The sequence below is a fragment of the Thermobia domestica genome, chromosome 12, assembly GCF_964235325.1.
Source record: "Thermobia domestica chromosome 12, izTheDome1.hap1.1, whole genome shotgun sequence".
Lineage (NCBI taxonomy): Eukaryota > Metazoa > Arthropoda > Insecta > Zygentoma > Lepismatidae > Thermobia > Thermobia domestica.
Window position 1 is genome coordinate 31,631,674 of NC_137465.1, and position 21,182 is coordinate 31,652,855.

At 35.6% G+C, this 21,182-nt stretch overlaps 1 protein-coding gene across 2 annotated transcripts in view; it reads right to left on the reverse strand.

Moving 5' to 3' along the window:
* The window catches only part of LOC145666397 (uncharacterized), a 79,811-nt gene that overhangs the window by 16,881 nt on the left and 41,748 nt on the right, over positions 1-21,182 (reverse strand). For both annotated transcript variants that reach the window (XM_081733600.1, XM_081733599.1), the window contains exons 2-4: positions 14,042-14,309; positions 4,944-5,167; positions 1,303-2,131 (exon numbers count right to left, since the gene is read on the reverse strand). In XM_081733600.1, coding sequence (XP_081589726.1) covers positions 1,303-2,131; positions 4,944-5,167; positions 14,042-14,309 — 1,321 coding nt within the window. The remainder of the gene's footprint in view (positions 1-1,302; positions 2,132-4,943; positions 5,168-14,041; positions 14,310-21,182) is intronic.

Here is a 21,182-nt window from a genome sequence, read left to right on the forward strand (position 1 = left end):
CTGATTGGAGCGAAACATAGAATAACCTACAACAAAATTTCCATGTCACTGATCACGGGAGTTAAAGTTGCAACTGTTGTGTATGTGTGTGGATTTGAAATTGTGTAGTCCTGTGGCAGTATAAGAATGCCGAAAGAAATATCTTCTAGACGTTATCTTCTGAAACAATGGGTTGAAGGCGATGAGACATTAACAATTCAAGGAGAATATATATTTTACAAAGTGTACTTCAACGGCACCACTACGTAACTTCAACGCCTTCTATGCCAATCAAATTATTCCAACAAGTCTCACTTTTTTCCACTTATGTTTTTTTTTTTTCTCTATTAACAAACTTAATTGGTCTAAAGTGACAATACTGTAACTGTATACATAAAATATTGTTATTTTCTAACTTGCAAATTCTAAATCTGTATCGTTGCTGCAATGTTTCTCATACTTCGGCTGAGAAAACTTACGTCTTATGTAGGCAGTCACCAAATTTTCCTGAGATTTTAGTTTGCTAAATTTTTACTGTAACCTTAAATTTTATATCTTGAATTCAGGGAACATGTGCTGTAGAAATTAAGTCAAGCCACTTTTTCACTCTTTGTAAGTTGTTTAATTCGCACCTACAGAGGATTGTAGTGTGTAAAATAAATCGGTTGTTTCCTCCTTTCTTTAATATGAGTCTTTTTTTGTTTGTTCATTTAAAAGATTGAAAAAGAAATCTTTCAATTTTACCTCCATAGTTGTGTCGTGTAGGCTAAGGGAAACGGTGATGATGAGAATAAAGGAAGTGGTGAAATTAAAAAAGTGGGAAGAGAAAACGGGAGAACCTCAAGCAAATCTATGCATATGATGTTTGTCCATCACAAACTAGGATCGAACCAAGGACCCCACGCTCTACCACTTAGCTATCCCATTAAAAAATTTGACTCTCGATAAAGTTTTTTAAAGAATTTCTTAAATGCTGCAAGTAAAAGCCAAGACAACTACTTACTTTGATATTAACATTATACCATTTTGAATCCCATTATATCTCTTGAACATTTAAAATTTGAGACCTTTTAATTACTGTGTTCTTTTCTGGTAGGCAATTCATTTTTTTGTAGAAATACACACAGCTGAATAATTCTTTTTTTAATGATGATGATGATGATGATGATGAACAAGAAATAGATATTTAATTCAAAGCACTCTGTACCAATTTGTTCACGGAATATACTGTACTAAGAATTTGCACTTTTTAAGCTGAATGTATGAGGCATCTGAAAACTTTTAAAAGAATTTAATGGCGAAGCCAAACTTATGAATTCTTACCTTGAATGCGGAATCTCACATCCACCGATCAATTGTTTCGTATTGAGATCTAAAATGATTAGATTTCCTCTACTGCTGTTTGAGGGTAGTAAAAACAACGCAAAACATTTGCCAACGGCTAGTAACTTTCGAATTTTGAGTCCTAAAGGTATCCTGACAGTCGATTGTTTCGTATTCAAATTTTGAATTACAAGTTCTGCATTTCCTCTTTCAGCTTTGCCCACTAAATTCTGTTCGATATAGTACAAATTTTCATTCACGACATGACAACCTGGAGTGAAAAAATTGTTTTCGCATTTCAACGGAAAGCTTACATCATCACTACCTATTTCTGAATTAGTAGCAAACACAGGTACGTAATTTTCTGCAGAAATGTCCAGAACCCACGAGAAAATTTGTAAAACATCTTTAGTTCTTACTAACAACATGTTCTTCTTTTTACATTCTGGTTCCGCTGGCATAAGTGAAATTTCTATAATCCAATGTGTATATTGTAGTGTTTGCAAAAGCCATCCAGTATGATAAGACCAAATCTTTACTGTACTATCGCTAGCTCCACTAACTATTATTCCTAATTTTAAACTAAATGCAGCGCATAATACCACACCAGCATGACGCGAGTATAGCCTGTGAAAATCACAAGTATTCTCTTCTTGTCTACAGACAAAAGTAGTCAATATACCGTCGTTATGTCCACAAATGATATGGCCATCATGAAAATGTACACACGACACATTAGATGATAAACTGCAGAACGAGGAAAAACGCAACCAATTAGTAGAAAAGGCATCTTCGGGAAGCATCCAGACTCTCATTTGATTAACATGACCTAAAAAATAAGCATAATATTAATATATTCAACCACTCATAAACATGTCATCTTCCGTCAAATATTCTACAATTTAGGTTCATAAATGAAAACAAAAGTACTAGGTATATCAAGGAAGCAGAATAATTTTCAAGAAATTCAGAACTAAAGCCAATTTTGGATCAAGAAAAATAATAAACTCTTTACCAATGACACTTGCGGAGGATATTTTATCAGTATTATGAACACAAAAACATATGTTAATAACAAACTGAGGAGAAGATGCAGTATGAAAATAAACAAGACAAACATCTTGAAGTGCCAAGTAAGTAAGTAAGTAAGTAAATGGATGGATGGATGGATGGATGGGTAGGTAGGTAGGTAGAAAGATTTATTTATTTATTTATTGGAAATTTAAAAAAAAAAAGATTGATGTCTGTGGCAATCAATACTCGAACCATAAATGGCAGTTGATTTCTACCACTTCCGGTCAAACTCGTTGCTGCAGTTGCCCGACCAAATTAACCGGTTCATCGGAGACCAGCAAACCAGCACATTCTACTTCATGGAAGTGAACCTATGAAACATCCCGCTTTCGAACCGAAATTAAATAATAATAATAATAATAATAATAATAATAATAATAATAATAATAATAATAATAATAATAATAATAATAAAACAATTAGACGCAGAACCTATCCTATTTTCGACACTAGTTTGACCATTAAATGGTCAAAACACACTGATGAATACACGTTTAAGAACACTCCGTAGTATACATTACCCGATTTGAACAAAATTAGCACCAGTCTGTATACGATAAGCTTATTTTAATTTGAAGGTTCCACCATACTGGCATCATAAAAGGTATGCTGCTAGTAATTTGAAGAGCGTCCGACATGTCGAGGTAGCAGTACTTCAATCCGTTGCGATGAAATTAGTCTGTGTCTGCAATGCAAGGACGACCCCAGAGAACGGCTACTGTGCAATTAAATGACTTCGAGCGTGGTCGTATAGCGAGGTTGCGAACTGCCGGGTCGTCGCTGCGCAGAAACGGAACATGCATAAGTTATTACGTGTTAGCGGTCCATTAGTGAACTACATGAACGGAGACAGGATATGTACAGCAAATGTATTCCCGCGACACGCCGAAATGCATCTTGACTGAGTTATGGTTTGAGCTGATCCACTGACAGTACGGCGACTGCCAGTGCAAAGATATGTACCGTCCCCCGCGTAAGAAAGCTGTCAATCGTCGGAGATTATTAAAATTTGATAACTTAAACTTAAATTAACTAAGTAGTCATCCGTGTTTTAAAAGCTTTTTACTACATTTCAATAGTTTTCATTCACGGTACATAAATTAACTGAATAAAATGAACTGTTGGATTATTTCTTTATCAATTCCCATATATTTAAGTGAGCGTTTCCTTGCTTACATACATGTGACCCTATCTAGTGAGCAAAAAAGGCAATAGTTTCGGAGTAGAATTACTCGACATGACGAACGTTGAGCACATAAGTTGTTTCTAGTGCACTAAAAATTATATATTTTAACAATATTATTCAGCCACAAGAAAAAGTATTGACAATGTTCATATGTCCATATTCTAATGAGTTCTTTAATCGTTTCCAAGTGAATTAACATTTCAGAAGTTAGTTATATGTTTGAAACGAGTAATTTAGTTTTGTGGCTGCCCATTTGCATTGAGAGTAAGTTTCAACATGCTTTGCAACAAGTGGAATTAATAGCTAGTTGAAGTAATTTGGTTCCAGCTTAACTATAATCCATAGGTATCGTGCAATATGCAGCAATTTCCAAAGTTCAAAATATGAAGTATAGCTTTGCAGTAGATTTCGCACAGTTTTACGATTTTAAACATGAACAGTTAATTCGGTTCGCATCCTTTCCAATATCCATGGCCAATACTTAACAGTTGGCTTAATCCGTAATATATCGAAATTCAATTCGTAATATAGGTAAAATGGGAAATTTTGCAAAGAAAACATTGTCTCTGTTGATATGAAAATCTAAAACAAAGAGGTCTTGAAAAACATTTAAATTTACCGTTTAACGTATGTTATAGAAAAGTGGTTTCTGTTGATTTTTCCGTACAGACTTTTGTTGGCAAAAAGCCACACGCCAATTGAAATCCATGGCCAACTATGTAAAGTGTACAGACATGGAATAATGAGTGAAAGCCAAGTGAGGCAATGCCACACATGACCAATCGTACCCGAGAGCTCTTGGATGGTTTTGAATGGGTTTACAGCTCGGATTTGGCGCCGAGTGACTACCACCTCTTCCCAGCGATGAAGACATGGCTCGCTACACAACGCTTTGTTACTGATACCGAACTGCATGCCGGTGTAAACCAGTGGTTGAAATCCCAGACGGCAAATTTCCACCACGACGATATTGAAAAACTTGTGCCACGGTATGATAAGTGCCTTGATTTGCATGGCGATTATGTGGAAAAATAGCTTACGAGTGTACCTTTCAAAAGTATATAATTTGATTTATTCATTCTGTTACTTTTTTTTATTTCAAAATGTCTTTCACTTTCTCAGTCCTTTGAATATTCCTAAAAGTTCAGACCGTTGATTTCAATATTAAAATAAAAAAAAATAAAAATAAATAAATAAAAAAAAAATAAATATAAATTCCAAATGAAATTCTTATCCTAAATTCAACTAAAAATGTAAGCTTGTGAACGAACGCTGAGAAAAAGACTGAAAAATCTCGTTTCGGAAACATCTATAAGTCACTGAAATTTGTTATTTAGCCATAATACAGAAATATTTCATACAGGTACAAGATTAATCTTACCAATTACAACACATTGCTGTGAATAATCCACCACACATAACGGTGATTTGTGTGGGTCACCACGACTAATGAGAGCAAAGGCTCTTCCAGTCTTTATTGCCTCACGTATTCTCAACGCTCTTAAACATAAAGCTTTCCAGTCCACGTGCGAAAAAGATTCCTCAATTCCAACACTGAGTTCGAAACACTTCTTACGCCATGTCCTTTGGAGTGATGATATTAGTCTGTAACAAAGTAAAATAATATTAATTGCTGTATGATTTATTTTAAACCAGCCAAGCCACCTAACACTTTGAATCTTTTGTAACCGACGTTCTTGTACTTTTAGTAATGGTATGCACACTTCATTAATCGTATGATTGAGGAATCAGCAGTGGGACTATTTAACCCCGTCATAAAGAAGGTCAACGACCTTTTACACTGTTATGCTGTTCATACAAGTAATATCAACATAAAAACAATTTTCTAAAACACAGGAAAAGGTACAAGAGCTCGATGAAATACAGAGTAAAACAAAATAAGAAATATCAAAACGAAAACTAAACAGAATTTGTTCGTGAAAATGCTTAAAAAAATCAAATTAATACAAGAATTTTAGGAATGATTAAAAAAAAATCAAAAGATTGCTATCTTGGCCACAATTAGTTTTACACAACCTGTAACGACTACTTCCAGGAAACTATCTGTGACCTATGCTCATGTCACAATTTAATCACAATATCAACAGAAAATTTTTTGAATCAATTTTTGGTTCGTTTATTTACCAATTAATAATTACTAATTGTTGATACTTGATGATGTATAATATATGGTGAAATATCAGCAAATAAGCATATCATACTGAGTTAAGTGATTGTTTGGGTTTGGTTACACTATATGTAGTTTTCCAGATATAAGGCCTACAAGAAAATTTTTGATTGAAATATAATGGAGCTTTTGCTCCAATATTATTTTTTGGATTAGGGGCCACAAAATTTTCGAATGGCCCCTAAATCGAGTTTTCGTATTTTCTACGGAATAAGCATATCATACTGAGTTAACTGATAGTTTGGGTTTAGCTACACTAGTTCTCCAGATTTAAGGCCTGAAAAAAAAAAAAAAAAACACTTTTGATCCAAAATTGGATTAGGGACCACAAAATTTTTGAACGGCCCCTAAATCGAGTTTTCGTATTTTCTACAGAATAAGCACATCATACTGAGTTAACTGATAGTTTGGGTTTGGCTACACTATATGTAGTTATTCAGATATAAGGCGTACAAGGACACTTTTGATTGAAATATATTGGATCTTTTGTTCCAATAACTAAAATAATAATGAAGAGGTAGAGATCAAAATGAAAAGCATTTAATGACTGTAAATTACAGGGGTGCGGAAGGGAAATCTAATATTTTTTCACAGTAAATATGTAAATAAACAACTGCTTGCTTATTGGAAGGAAGTGAATTTAGTATATGTTGCACTACGGCCATTCCATTCTTACGGACGGGACATTTTAGCTCACGATTGTAACAAAAAAACAAAATTCTATAAAATATATAGGATTGTTTATATGTCTTAAGATTGGTAACTGGGCTCTTTTTATCTAACCTTATTTTTTAATAACAGAAATCGATTTTACCGCCTTTATGATGATCAGTAACTAAACTTACGGACGGGACATTTTTTGGACACATGTTGTTGTAGACGTCAACTTGAGCGTCATTTTCTGCGAATTGCAAAATTTTAGCAAGCTTATTTTTTTTCCTGTTGGGTTTAAAATATTTACGTACACGTTTCCTCACGTTTCATCTGAGAAAATTTATATTTTACTCAATAAAAAAAAGAGTTAGTAATCTTACGGACGGGACCAAGAATTATCTTACGGACGGGACAAATAAATAATTGCTAAAAAGGACTTCTTAGAACACTTTTTACTGTCTGAACTTAGTTATTACCCACAAAAGAACTAAAACTAGACATAATGTTTACAGATTCGAGAAACAGAAAGGAATTATGCACTTGAACTCTTTTAAAAATTAACACAACTACATGTAACAAGTACATAGCATATTACTCTTTTAAATTTGCAATATTACTAGAAAACTACAAATATTTCGTCTGGCCTACGGTATTAATACAAGGAGATTGGATGAGACTTGTAACTTCACAGATTTTTTCACTTGGATGTAAACAGTTGAATTCACATTTTAAAATATTTAGCAAACTCGGAATCACGTACAAAATTTCAATAACATCATTCTTCTCAACACTACCTTAAGTGACAACAATTGTTTGTGTGTGTGTGTTTAATTTCTCCGAACACTTTAACCAATTTGGCTACTTTTAATGTCACTCTGCTTTACTTATTGGGGGTTATCACATTATTATCCGGAATCCGAGTAAATATCACTGAATTTCACTCGCGCTCCTTTCGGACGGTCTTTAATCCCTTCACTTGGATCTAAATCTGAAGATTCTAGCTCAGCGTGCTTCCACACTTCGTAACAACTTGTCTCACATTGAACAGTTCTTCCGGTTTCAATCTGACGCTCATCAACAGGGCGAAAGTAATGTCGAGACTGAACTTGCGGCATAGAATAAATGCACCACCTTTTCTCGAGAATATCCTTGTGTTCACTCGCAATTTCTTCACCAACGAAGAATAACTGAATTCCGTCGGGCTTACAAAGCTCAGTGCAGCATTTGAAAAATTCCCTTGCTGTAGAAACCTCCATCTGTCGAGACTTAACCCTTTCCCACACCATTCTCTTGAGTGTGCCTCCTACACCGTCCACGGCTCCTTTCCCGTGAGAAGTAGCAAAAAAGTTCCATCTGAGAAAACATTAATATGCTCAATTTTGTGTTTTGCCTTTAAGTCAGTAATTAAAGTTTTCAAGAAGACCCACACAGGACTTGCCGTGGCTCGTATTGTTACTAATAATTGCATAGCACTGCTTTGAATTCTTCATCCAGGCCACACCAGGAAAGATAGTGACTTGAGTTTCGTTCCAGTGTGCACTCTGTATTTCGTCTTGTGCCACACAGGAATAATTTTCTGCAAAATTTACTTGCAGAACAACTTCGCCACACTTCAAGTTCTCTTTTTTCATTTGAAAGTAAGATTCTTGGGTCATCTTAACAAAGCAGTGAGTCTTAAATTTTAACAAGTTTTCTCGTATCACATTTACTGCATCTGGAACAGTCCTATGGACAGTACAACGAGTTGGGTGTCCGTTCACATCAACCCACTGCTTCCAAAATATTTCTTCACTTAAATCACAATCACTACCAACAAAAGCTGAAAGATCTGTTGTACAAAGCTGGCAGTTTCCAGTCATGCGATTTTCGTTGGACACATCACAGCAAAGGTCTTTAAGATCTTTGGCGGTTTTAGGAAAACCATGTATTGCCTTGACCAGTTCACTCACAATGAAATTGAAGTTCGCGTGAAGCTTACAGACACAAACATTATGTTACATTTTAGAACTAAGCATAATGTGTGTTGGTCTCAATTCGTAGAATTTACTTTTCTTTACTTTAGTTTCAGAATACTGTGTACGAAACAAAGCAAATGTTTCTTTTACTGTCATTAAAAGATATAGCTTTTTTTTTTTTTTTTTTAATTTTTCCATTATCAGTTTTAACGCTCTTGAAATCGTGCTTTCCAGGAGCTTGCCTACTTATGTCGTCACGGCTGTAGAAATCTTAAACCTTTTGTATAGTTTCATTACTGAGGATTGTAGCCCCCCTTTCAGTGATGACAACAAATAGTAACTGTATTGAGTACTTCTTACGGACGGGACACATTTTCTTAATTCGTTTATTTGCTAAATATGAATCACTGGTTGATCACACTTTGAAATTAAATTGAAATTACATTTCTACCTTTACATATGTGTTTTCAGAACGTTATTATTACTCTACAGAACATAAAAAGAACTTCTTTACCTTTTTCCTTACGGACGGGACATCCGAAACACTTTTAAGTGCTGAGCTATTTCTAGGAGAATCAGAAGTGATAATCCACTGCCGAACACTGCATCATATACACAACAGACAATGACTTTTTTCCTCCAAGCGTTACTTTCTCAAGATCAGTCACATGGATAAATAAGTGTTGCAAACAAACGCCTGAAATATTTCTCGGTAATGCACAGGCAGTTCAGTAAATTCGAACTGCCAAAATTGGACAAAACAAATTTTAATTGCGTTTATTTTTTTTCAGTCAATGATACACATTCTTCGCTAACTTAAGGCATATTTTCAGTTAAATACCAACAACATGAAAATTTCACTACAAGGTTTACTTTTGCATGGAATGGCCGACTACAGCTCAAAGCATTTTTTTAAAATCACGTTGCTCCTGCTGCAAACACATTTCTAAACGCAATCTCTAAAAAGTTGTCCATAACCCTGCGTAGATTTATCTCAGGTTTCAGATGGCTTCTTCAAATTGTAAATGTCTGTCGTACGAGTTTTGGAAACCATACTTTTCATATTACTCCCCCCCCCCAAAAAAAAAAAAAAATCACACGCCTTCAAATCGGGGGATTTTGAGAGCCATTCAACATCTCGATATGAGTTTACCTTGTTCAGGAACATGTTACGAAGTAGGGTCATGGATTGATCGTAGCCTCATCTTGAAGACAATAGATTGTTTGAGGATCATAATCAAGTAGACGCAACTCAGGTTCGACAAGCGTGGTTAGTGCTTAGTGTAATATAGTGTTAGTGGTTACATTGATCGTTTTCAAGAAACGAAATGAAATTATTTTCTTTCCTTTTTTTTTTTTTTTTTTTTTTTTTTAGTTTAACGTCCCACAGATATCCCCTTTAGGCTAACGGATACGGATGAATAATGAAAGTGAGTGTCTATGAAATTAAATTTTTTGTGCTCTCCCATCAGGAATCGTAACTGCGATCTCGTGCGACAAAATGGTACACGCGCTACGGAAGGGGTTTCAAGAAAATAAGGACCAATAATAACACTACGCTACACTACACAATAACCTTTAGACCTTTCATACAGCTGGCGAAGATTTTCTTCTGCTCAACATCAGCGTTTTGTGTATTGACATCACCATGCAGAAAGAAAACTGCCACAAGAAAATGACTTAAGATATCATCTGTCACAACTGTTACTAAACATCTAAGGTTTCCTCTGACCAACACTTAACATTTACAAGGCAACACATTTATAAGGATGGAAGTCAAATTCCTATTGCAATATTTGACGAAAGGAGCTATCTTTCAACTGCAAGTCCATAGTATTTTTCTTCGTGGATCCCAGAGGACTTCGCGTAACAGACTGCTGATATGTTTTCAGGAGTAAGTCCGAATCGTACGCTATCCATTTGGTAGTGATCTGAGGGCAAATCTCAATGAATGAAAGTTGTTGACTCACAGCAAACTGGCATTCCATCTGGAAAGATGCAAGATTGCGGTGAATCTGAAGGTGTCGCCGAAAAGTACAGTATATACCAATCGGACATTTTGTTTTTGAAAAATGTCTCTATGACAAAAGCAGTGTGTTGTCCAGACCACTGTTCCATGTTGAATAAAATGCCTTGAGTGGTAACTATCGTTACATTGTTCAACTTGTACTCACTGTTGCACGTTTCTGCAATGAAAAATCACCAAATTCCCCTGCCACGCCTCGCATTTCAATGAAACAAATGAAAGAAACAATAATACGGTCACTGAAAGTAGCGTAATCGCTACAAGCTAAACAAGACTAAGATTATTAGACAGTCTTCAACGTTCTTAGGTCTTGGTATTCCGAGAATTCTACAAGAATGTGCCGAATACTCAGTGGAACAATGAAATCTTCACAAAACGAACGGTTACGACATGCACTAAATATGTAGGAATGTGTGCCCGATACGAAAGCGCGTCAGATTCACTTAATCTCCGCGATTAGTATGTGATGACGTGTGTCAGTTGGCCAAAATGATTTCCCAAAATGGAGTTTATTTTCGTTGGTTACAATCTGCTTGCCATTAAGAACGCATAGCTACGGAGATCAAAACACAAGAGAAAATTTTCTAGTACAACACTTACCAACGGAGCGTGTTTGGCTCCTACGTCGGTATGCTTGTTTACCCGAATGCAGCCATATCCCGGCACCCAGCAGCCAATGACGACACATTCCTGTTGCTGTACCTAGTAACATAAGAATCTCTTGGAAGATGAAATGTTCACCAAAAACATTATGCAGGCATCTAATAACACTTCGCCAGTCAGAGTAGATAAGTACATAATAAGGCGCATAGTCCATTGAACACAAGTGATGCACACTAAATTCTAAGTTGTACTCGTTAGTGAACAGAATTTTGATCTTTGGAACCGTCAGTATAAAACACATAGATGTACTCTTCTAGCAACGCTCCGAATACTTGCTGGCATTCGTACATGTCTGTATGATGTTTGGTCTGTGAAGACATTCGAAAAGTCGAATCTTGGCGAAGATAACAGCCATAGTGGTACAACGTGTAGGAAAGAGACGTCCACAGGAACTTTTTCATGATAAGACTCTCGTAAACACAATGTACGATGGAAATGTAGTTCGAGGACGCGCTGCGTATCAGTCGTAAATTGGATCTTAATCGGAGGAATGTTACAAGAGTGGTCAATACAAACGCATATGAGCTGCATAATTCCGAACAAAACTGTCAGGACGATAAGTGGTTCGTTTGATTCAACATAAAGACTAGCAACAGGACTAGCTCAGAATGTACCAGTCGTTAGTCAAATATTCAGGTGTTGAGCTGTGTCAAGTTGGTTCAGCAGAGAAGAACGAGCAGATAAATAAGCAATATGACCTTAGTATAACTTGGGTCGAATTAGATTATGGTATAATAGTAACAGAACACTACGATCAGCGACGAAAAAGTACACGAAGCAAATGCATTCATCGGAGAAAAGAAGACGTAAAGTTACCAATGTACAGTGCCCACGTTAAGCAGTGAACAAAAATCAAACCCAGAAATCTAAGTGTATCAACAAACAAGAGACCAAGGCCACTAAGATCAAATTGTTTGCCAAAGTTAAGTGTCCTTTTTTAGCACCGAGGCTATGAGATGTGGACCTACAATTTAAGGTGGAATTCGGAACACAGCAATGCTTCCAACGCTGGGAATTGAACCTTGGACCACGTGTACCAAAGGCAGGCATGCTAGCCATTAGGTCAACAGGGAGGGAAAATAATAAACAAAATCGTCAACATCGAGCAGATCATAAAAAAGAGACTGGATCTTAAACAAACTCTGTTGACGACGACAGCGAATATTGTGACACTAGCACTGCTTGAGGGATATACTTTTCTTCCAGAAATCGCTCTGATACTTTAGAATCCACCTACTTTAAAGTAATGTTCTTCGATAAATTAGCTGAAAACTCAGCCGTGTAACCATGAGGACTCCAGTCATAAAGCTCTTTTAATATACTGTATACCAACTTGTGGTTCTCTAAATCAAAGACTGTAGCAACAAGAAGTCCGCGATGCAAGACTTGAATCCGTCTTTCAAGTCCAACACAGACAATCTTGTTCGTCAAATTTTATTTCGAATATTTTCCCCTACAATTCGAGAATGGAGAAAGATATGGAATAAATCGGATTTTAACAGCAAATATATACAAAACCACTTCACTTATAAATACAATCTAAGTCTATAATCATTCCCGTATTATGAAACGAAGTACAGAGTCTCGTTTTTGGTTAAAAAGGATGATTGATAATTTATGTTTCTTTATTCACAGTCTATACGAAATCTCCTTAACAGATTCGGAAATAAAACTAAGTGAAAAAATTCCCAGAATGTTCCACCAAGAAATGAGATCTGTATCCAGTCTTTTAGCCTATGTCAAAAGATTCACACTTTGTGGTTGCGCGAAGTTTGAAAGAGCACAGCACATGACTGACCAACATGTTTTCGTGACCTTTATTTTAACAGAATACAACTAACGAAACTGCCTAAGTCTTATAAGCAGATTTTGTCTGAAATCATGATTACCATATTTGTTCGATCATAAGCCAACCCGCAGAAACAAACAAAAAACAGTATACGAGTGTACTGTATATAAATATACGAGGATATTAATGACGGACATAAAGCATAAGGAATATATTTTCTGCCATTTAACTATTATATCAGTTATCCCCATCAAATGATTCAGATTCATCGTCATTTATTTCTTCGTTACTGCCTTCATATAGAGCTTATCTTCTGTGCCGTCAAGAGCATTCGAGACATCAAACACATTTTAAATACACGACCGACGATTGCTTTTGAGTCTACAAATCCACAATAATTAGAAGAAAGCATACTGACCAGCAATGAGTCTACGCGAGAAGAGAAAGCTTACTTGTAGAGCTTCTAACATTGTTTTTCGGAACTTTTTTCAATTGCGTCGATAACAGGTGTCGCTTCCTTTACGGTCTTGTTAACGATAAACGATTTTTTTTTAATTAAGAAAAAGTTTTAGAAAAGGTCAGCTTACAATAGAATAAATACGAAAAGGATAACATATCTAATAGAATGCATTTAATACAATTCTTTAAATTATCATACTTGTACTGATCACACTACATGCACCAGAAACTTTACATATGTTCCCCTTGTTCCAATGAATTTACATACAAAACTGTCTTATGAATTAAGAGGTCCCATCACGGCGAAATTAAAATACCGATAATTTTACAGTAATTATGTGATATTTTCAAATAGATAAAAGATAATCGAAAAGTGGAACAAGAGCTCGCTAGACAATATTATTTTACATGAGATACCGTTATCACGACCCACTTATCTGCTTTCGATTTGCAGCAATTTAGAAAATCGGCATTTATCTTCACGTTTATAAATGGCTGCAAACGGAAAGATACTAGGTGACTCGTAACAACGGTACCTCGTGCAAAATAATGTTGTCTAGCGCGCTCTTGTTCTACATTTCGATTATATTTTATCTATTTGAAGATATCGTATAATTACTGTAAAATTAGCGGTATTTTAATTTCGCAGTGATTAGGTCTTTTAGCGATCTTAAAAAAGAAATGAAATAAACAAAACATAACATAATAAACTATAACAATACGATGCAGCGCTAGTACTACTAACCTTTTCCATTCTGTACTGACACAACAGGCTCTTATCAAGGATTTAATGTCGACATAATCACAAATTTTTTCTTGTAATTCAGGAGGTAACTTCACTAAAATATCCTTATGCATTTCGGCATATAGTTTCTGCAACACAACGTAACGTTCACTACAGTTAGTTGCTTCGATAAGACGACAAACAGTGGTCGCTTTGTAGTCATCTGGTAAACTCTTAAAAACCTTTACCGTATTCTCAAACCATTTCTCATATTCTTCACTTGGGATTTCTGAAAACCAAAATTATATTAAAATTGAATGAATCATGTTTGAGGTTACAAAATTTAGAATTTATCTCAGATATTGTTGAAACTTTTTTTTATAGCAACTAGACATGTTTTTAAGAGACCCATATTTTTTTGTTTTGTCGAAAAAAATTTTCCCGCCAAGTAATGGGCCGTCAAAGATGGGGAGTGCAATTTATGAATTGTAGAAGACATGGAAAATGGTCAACTTCGGAGGCTCACCATTCGGCTATGGAGACAGGTAGAGTTATAATTCTTGTTGTGGTATGTACTATTTGGTCTAGGAATTAATTCGTGCGGTTGGTACGCACACATTGAAGCTGTAGTACAAACACAAAATACATAAATACCTTAAGAAAAATATTGTCCATCGCTAGCCACCACTTTCGCCCATCTGTCAGGCAATGTACGGATTCCGTGGCGAAAGAAGTCCTCATCCTTGGAAGCGATCCAGTCAGAGACCCATGTTTCGATATCTTCTGAAGAAGTAAACCGCTGTCAAATCAAATCGTTGTTCATGCAATCGAACAAGTAGTAGTCCGAAGGAGCAACGTCTGGTGAATACGGCGGGTGGGGTAAAACTTCCCATCCGACATTTTCTAAATAGGTTTTGACCGGTTTGCGACATGTGGGCGAGCGTTATCATGTTGAACAATAAGTTTATCATGTCTGTTCTCCCATTCTGGTCGTGTTCTGGCCAGAGCTTGCTTCAAACGCATTAATTGTCGTCGATAACGTTTTCCATTCATAGTTTCACCCGGTTGCAGCAGCTCATAGTACACCACACCTTTCATATCCCACCATATGCACAGCATAACCTTTGCACAGTGAATATCTCGTTTTGGTTGTGATGGACCTGGTTCACCTGGTTTCACCCAGGCCTTTTTTCGTTTAGGGTTCTCGTAATGGATCCACTTCTCATCACCCGTAATAATTCGATGCAGAAACCCCTTTCTGCTCTGTCGTTAAAGCAGCAATTCGCAAATGGTTTTTCGTCTTTCAACGTCTCTGTCTTTCAATTCATGTGGAACCCAATGTGACATCTTTTGAATCATTCCCATGGCTTTCAAGCGTTTGGAGACTGTTGTTTGATCAACGCCTAATGCTGCTGCAAGTTGTTCCTGCGTTTGACACGAATCTTGCTCGAGCAATGCTGTCAATTCTTCGTCTTGAATTTTTTTTTGGCTATCCAGCTCGCTCTTGGTCTGCCAAGCCGAAATCACCACTTCTAAACCGTGCAAACCACTTCTGACACGTTCGCTCAGCTAGAGCATGGTCACCATACACTTCCACCAAAATACGATGACTTTCAGTCGCACTTTTCTGCATGTTAAAGTAATGCAGCAGGACACCCCGCAAAAACACTTTATCAGGCACAAATTGCGCCATGTTCACTTAACTACAAACTGGTGTTGTTGACGCTTTAATCCACTGCCCTATACTACGAACGATACGCGATGACAGGGGTTTGCAACACATGTGTGGATACACGGAACTGTGGGACGCTCTGTTCGTTGCGCCATCTCTTGTCAACCCGCACGAATTAATTCCTAGACCAAATACCATGAGCAAAATAAATGACGCGTCTCTTTATTTTGAAGTTTTTTGAAAATATCTCCGTTTTCTTTATATGTTCGAAATTTCGGAAGGTTTCCCCAGCAGGACAGGTTAATAACAAACCCGTTTTTAATATTTGTGTTAGATATTAGCTTAAAATAAAGAAATTAGAAGCAAAAAACATTAAATCGACAGAAATCTCGAGAATTACCAACTCTGCTAAAGTGGGAAATTTTCAAGAACACGAGGGAATTCTGCATTTCAACACGAAGCAGCGACATCTATGTCATTGAGAGAAATGTGGATTAAATCTACAAACTAAACTTTTAACGAATATTTCTAGTATGTCTTATTATATGCATTATCAGCAAACTCCAAATATATGAATATATGCTAAGTATTAACATAAAGATAGAGCAAATAGTGGAAATTATCTATGGAAAAGGACGAATTGTTAGGACGATCGTAATGAAATATCGTCTTTACCGGAACAGGCTCAGTTCACGTAAAAAAACAAATAGCTCAGTTAGTTAAAGCAACGAGTCTGTATGCTGAAGGTAGCGGGTTCGATCCCGTGGAAGTGCCGTTATCATTTTTATCACTACACTACGGTTATTTTTTTTATTTTTTTATTTGGGAAAGAATCAAATTGTAACATATGTGTAAAACTCATGACGATACCAAAAAAAGAAAAAAATGCTGTTGTCGCACTTGCATTAGCGTCCCTAATTTTGTTTGCAAACAGTTTCGTAATTATTTCCCCTATGCTCACTGCTCACCATATGCTCGCTGGCGCATAACGAATGTTTCCCAGTAAATGTTAATTCTAATTTGGAGAATTTTATAAAGTTTCACAATATTTCTCACTAGATAGTCTTCTATCTACGTGTTTGGATATTTTGATAACAGATTTCCCTATTAAATGTTTAATTTTTCCTAGATGTTTAATTACGGAAAAGTTTTACAATGTATTTGTATTGAATTGAAATTGTTTTGAATTTACTGCATAAGGTAAGTAGACCGAAGGAGGAGAACTCAAGTAATTGATATTCTACGTAAAAGCAACCTATTGTAGAATGATGATGCTTCTTACCTTCAGCACATAATCTTTACGTTAGAGAGTCAGAGAGAGAAAAATCCTGGTTTTTCCTCCTCTATGACCACCCATCTTAAACCTCTACATATCATTGTTCGTCTCACAAAATTTCGGTGCTCCAAAAACATTCAAATAATAATAATAATAATAATAATAATAATCATAATAATAATAATAATAATAATAATAATAATAATAATAATAATAATAATAATAATAATAATCCTGAATATGCCATCCTTACATAATGTAGGATATCTTAGTTTCCTAGTTTAAATCTTAAATATCTTAGTTTAAAATGCTTTCCTTAGTACTTATTTGAGCAACCATGTAGGAGGGGGTACGACTTTTTATTTTGCCCCTCTCATTTCAGTAGCCTTCCAACAGAAAGTAATTTTTGATAAGCAGGACAGACAAAATGAATAAGAAATATATTTACAGCATCCTCTCCCCTTTCATGATTGGAATATCACGTAATAATTTTTATTCTACGAAAGATGGCCCTGTGCGGTTAGGGGTAGGTAACTGTGCGGTTAGGGGTAGGTAACTAAAAAAATACCTAATATATAGCGCCCCTTGATTGTAATATTACCGCTTCTTTATTTGTACGAGGGAGCTCCTACACAATCAAGGGTGACAAAAAGAATAGGAAGAGTGTCTATTGATTCCAGTGGTGGATCCAGCACGAACTCCTGGGGGAGGGGAGGGGAAGTGAAACATTCTTTTGATGATGTGAAGCTGTCACAAATTACCAGTTAACTAAACTAAACAATAGTGGGGGGAACTGGAACCCAGTCAGTTTAAATTGATGTAAAAGTTTAATTTTTGGATTCATATTAAAGTTTTGGTTTCAAATGAGAATTTCAGTCCAAGTGGTCAATGATCAAATCTCGTGGGGCTCTTCAGTGTAGGCTAATACGGCCCCCTTATGAGAAAAGGCAAAATTATTAACATGTTTATAACTTTCGAATTTTTCGTCTATTTTAAAGAAATATTTTGCTTCGTATTAAAGTGTTGGTTCCAAATGACAAACTCAGTCCGAGTGGACAATGATCAAATCTCCGGGGGGGTCTTCAGTATAGGGGGCTACGGCTCCCTTATGGGAAAAGGCAAAAATATGAAAATGCTTATAACTTCCGAATTTTCCGTCTATTTTAAAGAAATTATTGGCTTCATATTAAAGTCTTGGCTTCAAATGACAATTTCAGTCCGTGTGGACAATGATCAAATCTCGGAGGGCTCTTCGGTGTAGGGGTTTCGGCTTCTTTATGGGACAAGATTCACGTAGTTGATATTGCAAAATTGTTTTGTATATATAAGTGGAAACTTGCACCATTTGGTTAATTTTACCTCTTATGTTTTGCAGATTCATATTCCAAGCAATAGTTACTTCGCAGAGCTAAAAGAAGGCACTTACTAGTTTCATTAAAATGAAATGTCTTTTATGAGAGGAGCAGACGAACGAACAGGCACCCAAACGTTGGTTGAGTCGTACGGTTGAAACTCGTTAAGCTCGCTTCAATTATTATTATTATTATTATTATTATTATTATTATTATTAATAATAATAATAATAATAAAGCATTGCAGGGACCTTTGGTGCAGGGGGTCCGTGGCTCGATTCCACTTCGTGCCAAGTGAAATTTGAGGTGGACAAATACCGTGTGCTTGGGTATGTGTTTTCTTGAGATTTTCCATTTTCCTCCCACTTTCTTCATTTCACTATTTCATTCATCATCATTCTCCCTTAGCGTAGGTGCATAATCGTCCAACGTTAAACTAGATATTGCAATTTCAATAATAATAATAATAAAAATTAATTCAACTGAAAGGACTGTAATTTATGTGGACAGCAATTATCATAAATATGCAACCATTATAAAAACAATGCTTTGAGTAGAAAGATAATCCTTCCCAAGTGTTAACGAATGCGCACGAGATAAGACATGTCTCGAGAAAGAGACAAGACGCGTTTTGTGACATCCAAGATAATACGAGGCAAATGTTTTGGACACGAGATAGCTTGTAAAATGTCTCGTCTTGTCTGGAATGTCTCGAAAACAAAAGTCTAAGTTTTAAAATTATTTTTCAAGATCTATTCTCTCAGAAGTAGTTCTCTGCCTTAAAATTAATAACGACATTTGTGATTTAAAAAAAGATAAACAATGCCTAAAGTTAATAGTTAACTTTTCGAAAAGAAGCTTCATTAAGGGTGAACCTGAAAGATGTCCACAAACTTCGGGAGGTGATTCGTGACATCAAAAGGAGACAAATGGTCCTCTTGCAGTTTTCGAATTCAGCTTCGTTGTCGAGATACAGGGTTGCCAACTGGTCGTGTTTGAGAAACTCACTGGGAATAAATTCAAGTCCAAGAATAAACTACTACTCATATATTTTTCAGGTCAATTGACTTATACCATGTTGTAAGGTCAAATATTTATTTATGAAGTGTGTACAAAATTCGCCAGGGTCTTTTCTGAGAAAATCGTCGAGAAAAAGTCACCTCCAAGAATAAACTACCCCTCGTAAATTTTTCTAAGAGAAATATCTGATACTGCAATATAGGGTTGTTAATTAAATATTGATTAATGAAAAATAAACAAAATTGTTAAAACCATTTTTGAGAAAATAGCGTTTTTCGATTTTCGGCTGTTTGTAAACCACACTTATTCTAGGTGGTAGGAAAAAATGGAAAAGCTCCTGTAAGAATACTAAGTAAACCCTAAGTTTAAAATTTGGTGTAGATAAGTTGAACGGTATGGCCTCTAGGCGAGTGCATATAAAAGTGTGCCGAACGGACGGACCGGAAGGACGGGTGTCGAAAAGTCACATTTTCGGTATGTAGACGCCATGAAACATGTAAATCCGTTGAAATCTGAATTTGATATTATTTTCACAATCACTATATTTTCTTCTCTCTTTTGTCGCTCGAAAAAGAAAAGCCTGAGTTTACTACAAAAAGCTAGGGAGTTTCTCAAAAAATATTCAATTACAGGGCCACCGCACTAAACTTTTTCAATTCAATTTCTTAACTGTGTTAGGCCGCAGTTGTTACTGAAGTGTGTATTTGGATAATACGAATAAAATTATCGTATTATTCAAATACATCGAATGTCAGATTATCGAATAAAAAACTTCGATTGAAGAAAATCCATACTACAAAACTAACTCACACTTTGAGCACATTTTCATTAGACATATAATAGACCAATTAATGCAATCATTGTTTATGAAATATGAAAAAAATTAAATGAGTCACTTTGGGAAAGTCGTTCAAAAAGAACACGTCAGGAGTAACCTACCTCTTGTGAATTGTTTCGAACAATGAGTTAAGATATACTTTTGGTTATTAATGAAATATTTATTTGCGAAATTTGAACAAAATCGCCTGTCGTTCGAGAAAATTGTCGGGAAAAAAACCTTGACCCCAAAAATAAACTATCCGTTGTAATTGTTTTTCATAGAAATGACTTATACTAAAATATAGGGTTATTAATGAAATACTTATTTATGAATTATCAATAAAATTGTCCGAGTAATTTTTGAGAAAATCGTGAGGGAAAAATAACTCCCCGAATAAACTATCTCTTGAGGATTCTTTCAGGGTAAGCGAGTTATTCCATATTACTAGGTTTTTAATGAAATATTTATTTCTGAGTACGAACAAAATTGCTTGACTCATTTTTGAGAAAACCGTGGAGGAAAAACACCCCCAAGAGTAAACTACCCCTCGCATATTTTTTCAGGACAAACGAGTTTTGCCATATTGTTCGGTTATTAACGAAATATTTATTTTTGAAATATGAATAAACTCTTTTGAGTCGTTTTTGAGAAAATCGCCCAGACAACACTCCACCAAGAATAAACTACCCCTCGCATTTTTTAGGACAAACGAGTTATGCCATATTGATAAGTTATTAATGAAATCTTTATTTATGAAATATGAACGAAAACATTTGAGTCCATTTTGAGAAAATCACTGAGAAAAAACTCACCCCCTTAGTATAAACTACCACTTGTAGATTTTTCTCAGATAAATGCCTTATACCACAAAATAGGGTTGCTAATTAAATATTGATTTATAAAAAAAGAAAGAAAACAAAATCGTTAGAGCCAATTATGAGAAAATATCTTTTTTTTTTATTTTCATCGTACAGGAAACTACCCTTGTTTTGGGAGTAGGAGGGAAATAAAAAAAAACTATA